The 10,801-nt window shown below is 39.4% G+C and overlaps 1 protein-coding gene across 1 annotated transcript in view; it reads left to right on the forward strand.

Annotated features, from left to right (window-relative positions):
- The window catches only part of PHOX2B (paired like homeobox 2B), a 21,513-nt gene that overhangs the window by 6,430 nt on the left and 4,282 nt on the right, over positions 1-10,801 (forward strand). Inside the window, exon 4 of the mRNA XM_075066751.1 lies at positions 9,512-9,711. Coding sequence (XP_074922852.1) covers positions 9,512-9,711 — 200 coding nt within the window. The remainder of the gene's footprint in view (positions 1-9,511; positions 9,712-10,801) is intronic.

Consider the following 10,801-nt stretch of genomic DNA (forward strand, 5'->3'; position numbering starts at 1 on the left):
CTTCTGAAAGGTTGCCAACCCCTGCTCTAAAGTTTCACGCTGTTTTGAGTGCACTTTTTTTTTTTTTGACATAATTCTACATTTGTAAGTTCAACTTTCATGGTAAAGACTTTGCACTACAGTACTTGTATGAGGTGAATTGAAAAATCCAATTTTTTTGTTTTTTTACAGTGCAAATATTTGTAATAAAAATAAATATAGAGTGAGCACTATACATTTTGTATTGTGTTTAACTGAAATTAAATTGAAAATGTAGTAAACACCAAAAAATATTTAAAATAAATGATATTATATTGTTGTTTAACAGTGTGATTAATTTTAATTGCTTGACAGCCCTAGCCAGAACCCTTTGTGACACTATAATCCTTTCTAAAGACAACGTTAAGAGGGGTGATAGATGCAAAAAGTTGACAGAATTTCATACTGAAAGAATTCCAAGTCCAGGTGTCTTATACCTGAAGGTGCCCTTTGCGGGTGAGAAATGAGGCATTCTTTGCTGGTGAGAATTCCAAAATCATATTTACGGAGATCATTGTACAAGGGATCTCATTCAGTGTATAGTGAATACTGCACTGTCTGAGGCCTATGTATGATTTGGGTTTGATCGATTCCATTGTTCTTACCTAGCTTGGTTTGTTTAGGTCCCTTTTACTTGCCACAGTACAACATCTTTGTGCTTAAAGTTTAAAGTCAAACTGAAAGTTATTTTAGCTGATGCCTTGGGGTAACTCATCTTAAGGTATTCCAACTTCCCTTTAAATCTACTGGTGGAGACAAGGAAAAAGCTTTGTAAAGAGTAAAAAAAAACCTTGATTTTGGGTTTAGTCCTAATAAAATAACATATTTTGGTTTGTCAAGAAGCCATTTGCTTGTAACCTCAGTGATACATGTTATGTTACAAAGGCACTGTCAGCTAGTGGCGGAGAAGCACTGGCTAACTGATTCTTCACTATGGTGGAAAGCCAGAAATTGAAAGAACAGAAATGTCACTTGATGGAACAGTAAACTGACAATTATAGGACAAGATTTCCTGGGCTTCCTTCCCTGCAAGCCTCTGAAATTCTTGATAAGAGAATTTCACTTAATTGGATATAATGATATCCTATAAAAATATACTTCCAGGGCAGTTAGAAATAAGGGTTACTGTGCAGTTACCCCACTGCCATTAAAGGTAATGGAAAGACCCCCATTGACTTTGATGGGGGCTGGAACAGGCCATATGAGAATAGTCTTCTGCAGCAATGCCAAAACATCTGAGAAGAGCTATCAGCACCAAAAAATAGCCCAACAAAGCAGGAAACAATTTCAGAAGATACAAAAGAATACAGGGATAAAAAGGAAGCAGTTAGGGATTAGCAAGAGGTTTGCAGAGATTGGAAGGGAAGACTCAAAAAATGGTAAAGGTCAACCTGAAGAAAAGTACATGTGAAGACCTGAAACAGGAAGGCGCATTAGATAGGTTACCATCTTCAAGCAATAGATATTCTCCTGTAAATCAGCCTTTTCAGTGTGACAATGCAATAGATCCACTTTCATTTCAGCATGCATACACTTGATTGTCACCATCAGCCATACTCGATCACAGTTATCCATGTGTAGCCCTATAAGTCTGTCATGGAGTTGATCTACTGCAAAATTAGACAGGGTGAAAGAGCATTGATATGAAACACAGCAAGATGTCTACAAGAAGAGGAAGGAAGTGAAGCAGAACTTTCAGAAGGAGGTGAAAGTCTAACCAGGCTAAAACTACTGAAAAAGGTGACAAATGTCAGAAAAGGTGTTATTGCTCAAAAGACATATGGCTAGAAGCATGCAACACAACCTAACGTAAATGGGATATGGTGGGAGAGGCATACATAACAGACCTCATGATAATGTTTTAGTCATGCTAAGGGAGAGACAACAGCCAAGAAGACACACAACATGAACTGGAAAGCACATCATGGCTTGAAACCATGTCAGCATATTTGCTCATCTCTGCCTTTTGCCACTTTCTCAGTAAACTATCAAAACATTTAAACACATGGCAATCCAGGACTTAATAAACTCATAAAAAAGTTTTCACATTCCATGTGCTAGACAAATACACAAGTACAAGCAGTTTATAGAGGATGAGCAGAAATTCTTTGTGCATCTTCATTGCTTTTCACTCCAGGTTTCTTCACTTTCTTTTTTCTCTTGTAGCTGCTTCATTCTATCATCTCTGAGCAATTCCCTTTTCTCTACTTGGTGCTTTACCCATTTCCTACAGCCTAGTCAGACTTTCTCTGGTTTTCTGAAAAGGGATGTGTAGGTTTATTTGATACACATGATTGTGGCTTCTCAGAGACTTCCTGATATGGATACTTGCCATATCACCAAATACTTCACAACCTTTGTGCACCTAGATGGCTAATACCTAGGTTGAAATCCTGGTTCAATTGATGTCAATGGAAGTTTTGCCATGACATTTAGTGGGGCCAGGATTTCACCTCTAGCATCATCATCTGATAGTGTTTTCATTGTATCAATACTGGAGTAAGACACCTGTATCTTTTCCTTCTGATAGGCAATACCTATCCTTTTATATAGGCCACAATGATCAGGGAAGGTATCAAATATCTCTTGATCTTTATCCATTATATATTACAGCTCCTCAAGTTGATATGTGGTAGACTAGGATTTCAAGAAATATAATTTTTGTTGTCTTTGTCGCAGTTTGTGGTTATTGTGGCAAAGTGGGACTAGTTTGTAATATTTTTATGAAGCCAATGGGTGCCTCAGTTTCCCCTAAGTGCTGCATTGTTACCCAGTGGGTAGAAGGAGGCTGTTTGCTCTCAGGGCAGGCTGAGACACACAGGTGTGGGTGTTGCCTAGCTGTCTGGACTTTAGTCTCCATATTAGTGGAGCATCTGACAAGACAATGGCGAATCCAATCACCAGAGTAGTAGCACCCAGCAACCAATGACCCAGAGGGATATGGACTTCCCCGCCTTTCCTTGCAGAAACTGAACAACAGTGCCCCCAGCTTGAGATCAAAGGACTGGAGAGGTGGGAGATAAGAGGTGGCTGCTGGAAGGAGTCTGCTCTCACCTGGAATCTGACCAATGAGGTTAGATGGAGGGAAACAGAGACAGCTTGAACCAAGGGGTTCACTACAGCTTGGATGGGCTCTGGGCTAAACAGAATAGACTGTGCTTTAATCTTCAGTTCTCTGTGCTACCCAAAGAACTTCCTATGTTGTGTTCCAGTTAATGAATAAACCCTACTGTTCAGATAACGCTGTTTGAGTACCATTGCAAAGGCTTGGTGAGTTGCATTAGTCCCTGAAGAGCGTACATGTCTCTACCAGGAGTCTGTCTCAGATGAACTCACTGAACAGAGCTCATGGTGTGAAGTAGGAGTGCTGAAGACCAGAGGTCCAGTCTAAGAAGGCAGTGAAGCTATGTGGCTTACCCTGGAAGAAGAGTGAGGCCTGGAGGGTCTGGCTCACTGAAGAGGTTCCTCCTAGAGACTGTTCCAAAGCTTGGGCTATAGCACCTATCCTGTGGATCTGTGACAGTTACCTATTATAGAAAATATTAAAATAATTTCAAAGATATTCTAGGTGGATGTTAAGGTGTGCATCTGGCAAAAAAAATTGTGAGATGTAATAGAATTTGGTACAGTGTGGGCCATATTAAAGGAAAAAATATAGCTGATATTAATACAAGATTGAATTCTGAAACAGAACCACAAATTGTATGAAAACCCAGTTGAGATTTCAAAATATATCACATCTGACTTAAAACACAATAGTTAGAACTAATAGAAAAACAGAAAAAAAAGGGGGGAAAAATCAGATTTTTGAAGTTGTCTCCATATCCCTGTGATTACAATAGACCTGTTTTCGTTTTTGCTACATTTTCCACCATATTTTTAATAAAAATTTGAAACATTTGAATCAAAATTGTTTATGAAAGTTTGTTTGCTGAAAACCCAATATCACTAAGAAAATGCAGTTTTCTGTAAAAAAAAAAAAAAAATATTTTTTAAAAGGCGTTGATAAAAAAAATTGATACGTTTTTGTAGGGGACTACGGAAGACTGTGTCATGGCCTAGCTAGGGTGTGTCTGCTTTCTCGGCGGCCTTGTGAAAAGCCCCTGCTTGCTAAGTGGCCGGTCATTGTAGGACACAGCATGCCAGTTATAACTTGCTTTTAACTGGTTGAAACCAGTTTGTATGGCCTTAGGCCAAAGGGCGGACATAGCCTGTGGGAAGTCCCTTTTTGCATATGTATGAGTTGCTTTTGTATTGTGTATATATAGCTGTATGCTCCCGGTCCGCCTTTGGACTCCGACCCAGGCCGAGCTGAGCTTCGGTGCTGGGTTCCCCGCCTAAGTGACAGCAACGCCCAGGGTCTCCGTTGCGGATGTGTCACTTTACCTTCATTAAAGCCAAATAACTCACTGTGTGTGTGGGCCTCGTCCTTGCAGAGCACTCAGGCACGTAACAGTTTTTCAGTAAAAATATCTAAACTTTATTGAAGAACTTTTTTTTTTAGTAATATTGACAAATTTTCACAAAGCTTTATTAATGGAAAAAGGTTATTTTTGTTTGAACAAAACTTTTTGTGCAAAAATTGTTGACCAGCTCTAAGAATTATTAAGCTCTAGAAGGATGTGCCTGTTTGAGAACACTCAATTCAATGGGAATTATTCCCAATAGGCTATTCTTGAACATTCAATTAATGACTTCAGAAATTGGGCTTACACCACTTGACTACAGGTAAGTTATTAAAAGAGCCATATGCAAAAAGTTGCAACTAATCAGGCTTGCCTATTTTATAATTATTATTATTGTTTGAGTGGACAGGTAACATTAATCCACAGCTGATCACAGTGGAGTGTTATAAGAGGCCCTAGGGCTATATAGCTACCTATAGACAGAATTTATTTATATTACCAAGCAAACCATTCATGTTCTGCCTATTGCAAACTCCAGTTTACTGGAGTCAAGGTTTGCACTACTAGTACATAAATCAAACAAGAATGACTTCAAAAGTGGCAGCTATAAGTACAAATGTCAGCTCGAACACTGAACATCACTGAAATCATTAAAGCCCAGATTGTGGATCACACTAGTGATCATTTACTCACTCAAATAGTCTCATACAAACTAATGAGGCTACTTTTTCATAGATTCATGGCATTTAAGGGACAGGCCATTAAGTTTCACCCAGTTACCCCTGCTTTGAGCCCAACAACTTGTGCTTGGCTAAGTGGTATCTTCCAGAAAGCCAGTCAGTCTTGATTTGCAGACATCAAGAGAGAGAGTCATTTTTGTGGATCTTTTCTGCATACACTGCAATTTTTCAACATTCTTATCATTTTGAGACCAGAAATATATACAATATTCCAGTATTGGTCTCATCAGTGCCATAGACAGAGGTAAAATAACTTCACTGTTCCCTGTTTATACACCCAAGGGTCACATTAACCCTTTTTGCCACAGCCTTACACTGGGAGCTCATGCTGAGTACTTGTCTACCATGACCCTAAAAGCCTTTTCAGAGTTACGACCTTCCAGGACAAAGTCCCCAATTCTGCAGGTATGGCCTGCCTGCCTTGTTCCTACATGTATGATTTTGCATTTGGCTGTATTAATTTGAATGGGTCCAAGTTACCGAGTGATCCAGATTGCTCTGTATGTCTTCCCTGTCACCAGCATTATTTACCACTCTTCCACTATTTGTGTCAGCTGCAAATTTGATCAGCAGTGATTTATACTTACTTCCAATCCATTGATGAAAAATGTTTTATAGTATTTGTCCTGGTACCAATACCTACAGAACCCCACCAGAAACACCACCATTTGATGATTCCCCATTGGCAATTATTTTTTGAGATCTATCAGTTAGCTAGTTCTTAATATATTTAACCATGTGCTCTTAGTTGGGTGAGTAAGTGCTCAGTGATCAGATCCTAACTAAACTACACCCATACCAAAGTTTGCCAAGTATATAGACATTATTTCATATTAATAAAAGAAGAAATGTTAACTTTTAAGAGGTGGACTTGAACAGTGGTGAAGAGGATATTTTAAAATCCAAGATTCTAATTTATTGGAATCTCCAATAGTTACTCCTACCATTTCTTATATGTGTTTTTTCATACAGCATAAATGAATATAGCATGATGGACATGATATCTAAACTTAGATATATAGACAGGTAGATAAAGACCGTTGACCCAAAGACACATTCTTTCAAACCTTTACTTATAAGGTGTATTTCTTGGGTTCTACATTAAATCTCTTCTTAGCAAAATACTTTAAAAAAAATCAAAAGTTATGTTAAATTTTCAAATCACTTTTTACTTATTAATTAACCCAGAGTATGTATTAATACCTGGAGGGGGTCAAACAGCTGTGCATATCTCACTCTCAGTATTATAGAGGGTGAACAATTTATGAGTTTACCCTGTATAAGCTTTATACAGGGTAAAACAGATGTATTTGGGGTTTAGACCCCATTGGGAGTTGGGCATCTTAGTGTTAAAGACAGGAATACTTCTGTAAGTTGCTTTCAGTTAAGTCTGCAGCTTTGAGGCACGTGGTTCAGACTCTGGGTCTGTGTTGGGGCAGACTGGCGTGTCTGGCTCAACAAGACAGAGTGCTGGAGTTCTAGGCTGGGAGGGAAAGCAGAGGCAGAAGTCATCTTGGCACAACAGTTGGCAGCCCCAAGGGGGCTTCAGTGATCCAACCTGTCACAGATGTCAGGTTAAATCCTTAGACAGTACCCCCACCCTCCTTGCCAGCATCTAATATCCAGAGCCCTCAGGTCACATTTAGTATGCATATGTGAGGATCAAAATGTTAATCTGAATCCATACTGTCTGGTTGCTGGTCAGGGGCCTTTATGAAACAAGTTGGTGGCGTCAGTCCAGTTGCTAGTGGAAATCTGTTCACATCATAAAAAAAAGCACAATTGCAGCTAATACTATTTGTAGCAAGTCCACAGATAGGCCAAAGAATGACAATAGTGAATGACCCAGCCTCTCACTTTACAGGTGATTCCTTCAGAAGTTGAGGCACACTAGTAGGGTGGTGTAGGTGAAGCTTGCACTGCTGCTGCTCAGGCTAAAACACATTTCCTGTGGACAGAAGCAGTGCCAGAGCAACCTACTCTGCAAACTCTGCAACTGGAGCAGCCTTAGATCCAAAGACAGGTCTCAGATCCAGTCCATAGTTTCAAGGCTATTTCGATTAGTCAGAGCAGACTAAATGTGGCACAAATATGGGATATTTGGGGTTCATATAGCCCTATGCACACTCAAAGTGCTACTTCGGAGGTAAAGAAAACAGAATACACCATGGTTGAACTCCTTAGACACATACACCATGTTCCCTGTAGGGATGGTACATTCGCTAGCTATGATTGGTTGGGAAACCCCTCTCTCCCTCAACTCTGTTCCTTAGATATGGTATATTGCCTTCTGGTAGATGAGTTTTTGCCTTTCTACTTTACAGTTGCAGGTACCTGTTACATGTTATGCTGCTGTTTAAAATTAGGTGCACATCGGCACATATGCACTCCATATGTTTTATGGAAATATGCTAATGAGTGTGAATATAATGAAACTGGAGTATGCTTCATGCAAAAGGTCTCTTGTAAGTATTATTACAAAGCTTATGATCTACTGAGTGTGTTCCTCCTATTTGTTTGCTTGTATTATTTCGATGTCTGGAGTTTGGAGAATAAGATATAAACTTGTATTATTGATGTAAACATGTTAAGTGGAAGCCATTAAGGTTGCTTCAGAATCAATGAACTGTGAATGGGTTTGTTTACCTGCAAGTCTTCCTATGTGCATGTCTTCCAGCTCCTAGGTAATGAAGAAGGGGGTCTTACAGTGACATGTGAGGATTGGGCCCAGACTAGGAAGGAGTCTAGTCTGTGAAAGAAGCTTCTCTGAGGTTGAGATTTACCTGTATTGAGTTTCTTAATGTATTAGGCTTAGACTTGCGTCTTTTGTTTTATTTTGCTTGGTAACTTACTTTGTTCTGTCTGTTATTACTGGAAATTACTTAAATCCTACTTTTTATACTTAATAAAATCACTTTTGTTTATTAATTAACCCAGAGTAAGTGATTAATACCTGGGGGAGCAAACTTCTCTCTATCAGTGTTATATAGGGTGGACAATTTATGAGTTTACCCTATATAAGCTTTATCCAGAGTAAAACGGATTTATTTGGTATCTGGATCCCATTGGGAGCTGGGTGTCCGAGTTCTGGCAACAGGAGCACTTGCTGAGCTGTTTTCAGTTAAGTCTTCTGCTTTGGGGGCATGGTCCAGACCCTGGGTCTGTGTTGCAGCAGGCTAGCATGTCTGGCTCAACAAGACAGGGTTCTGAAGTCCCAAGCTGGCAGGAAAAATGGGCTTAGAGGTAGTCTCAGAACATCAGGTGACAGTCCCAAGGGGGTCTCTGTGACTGAACACATTATACGCAGTGCATATGAATGCTCTTTGTACAGACTAACACACTCAATAAGGATTTTAATTATTTATGGTAGGGCCTGCAGTGCTCCAGATCACTAGATCAGGGACGGCGAGGGCCTCACAGCCCTAGCCCCAGGGGAAGGCTAAAAAGTTGCCTTTCAAGTCAATATATGTATTGCCTTTCAATTTAAATGTATGTCCTCTTGTTATTGTATTATGATGAGAAAGAGAAAACAGGAAGGTGCATGTGTGTGTGCGCGCATGCATGAGAAAGAAAGCAAGAGAGTTGAGAGAGAAGGATGGGTGAGAGGGCTGAATGTGACCCTCTGTGCATCATCTCACTCCCCTTTTTGCCCTCTAGCTGTAATATTTGCACAGCCAGGCCCTGGTCCCCAAGATGTTTAACGAAAATGTACATCAGGTGTTGCAAAAAGGAAGGAAAAAAGAGAAAGAAGAGCAAATGAAGAAGCATAAAGGTGCACTTGAGGTTTTGACTCCCAGAACTTCTTCAAATGTATAATCAGTCCAGGAAACTGATCAAGAAAAAAAGCTTAGAAGTGCATGAAGAAAATAAGGAGCAAGATGTGTTGCTTGACAGTTATGCTGCCATACTGCAACATATGGAAAAGAGTAACTGCAACTCAAAAGACACATTACTAATTCCAGTATCCCTTTTAAATAGCCTAAATTCATAGATGGCAAAACAAGAAACAACAGTGAAACACGGCCCATTGCAAGTGAAAGGTAAAAGAAAGTTTCCAAGTCATAAGAGGAGAAGATTTACAGATGAAAATTATGTAAGAAAACTGAAAATCTAAGAAAATGCTACAATGACACTGGCTCATATATTCCAGTAAAGTAGATGCAGTGTTCTGTTTTTGCTGCAAATTATTCGGTCCTGGAAAGCACAGTGTCATTGATGAGGTTTTTGGGAATGCAACATATCCACAAAACTCTTGAAAGTCATGAGAAAAGCCATGTTCACATTGGAAATATGGTGAAGCGGAGAAAATTGTAACTATGACTGAAAATTGAATCGACAATTGACCAGCCTTCACAATCATTGCTGTAAAATTCAAAGATAACACTCATGAGCTGAATCTGAAAGAATTGTGGCCCATTGTTCTTCACTTGGTTGAACGGAGCCTAGCATTTTGTGGATCCATGGAAAAGCATAACAAACTAGGAAATGGAAACTTCTTAGGCCAAGTTGAGTTAATGGCTACATTTGAGCCTGTGATAAAGGAACAGGTAAGACCGTTCTTCACTAAAGAAGAAAGACACCATTACTTAAGCCCTACAATAAAAAATATCATTTTGAAGTTATCTTAAAAGGTAAGAGGTACAATTATTAACATAAACAAGATGAAGTATTATTACACCATTATTCTGGATTGCACATCTGATATCAGTTATGAGGAACAAACATCTGTCATTGTGAGGCATGTTAAGATTCAAGAGACAGAATTCAACATTGGAGAGCACTTCCTGTTGTTTTGGAGCGTGCAGGAAAAACTACTGGAAAGACTCTGTTAGCTGTTATCCAGGAGTTATCCAGACATGGTATGACATTTGATAATTGCAGGGTGCAAGGATATGATAATGGAGTACACATGAGAGGACAGCATCAAAGTGTGAAAGCTCATTTATTTCAAAGGAACCAAAAAAGGCGTTTTTTTGTTTCTTGCAGATGCCAGTCCTGGAATCTAGCGTTGAGTGGTGCAGCAAATCTTTCAAACAGATTGAAAACTTTTTTTGGTGTTCTTCAGCGAATGTTCACAATATTTTCAGCTTCAACAGGTAGATGGGCAGTTCTGAAATCCAATGCAAAAATAATATTAAAGTCTCTCTCTGACACAAGGTGGGAGAACAAAATTGGAAATGTCAAAGCTCTGCTGTTTCAGATACAGAATGTGCAATCAGCACTGTTGAAATTGAGAGAAATGGGGTATATGTAGAAGCCAGATCATTGGTGGATGAACTCTCCTCCTTTTGGTTCATCTTGCTTGTGGTTTGGCACAATTTACTGTTTAAAATTACTATTGTAAGCAAAAAAATTGCAGAGCTTAGCGGTTGGTCTTGATGATGTCAGCAAACTAATTTAAGCTACTCAGGCCAGGTCTACACTACATGTTTAAACCAATTTTAGCAGCGTTAAACCAATTTAACGCTGTACCCGTCCACCCTACGAGGCCCTTTATATCAATATAAAGGGCTCTTTAAATCGGTTTCTGTACTCCTCCCCAACGAGAGGAGTAGCACTAAAATCGGTATTACCATATCGGATTAGGGTTAGTGTGGCCACAAATTGACGGTATTGGCCTCCGGGTGGTATCCCACA

Source organism: Chelonoidis abingdonii, chromosome 5 (genome assembly GCF_003597395.2).
Source record: "Chelonoidis abingdonii isolate Lonesome George chromosome 5, CheloAbing_2.0, whole genome shotgun sequence".
In the NCBI taxonomy this organism is placed as follows: domain Eukaryota; kingdom Metazoa; phylum Chordata; order Testudines; family Testudinidae; genus Chelonoidis; species Chelonoidis abingdonii.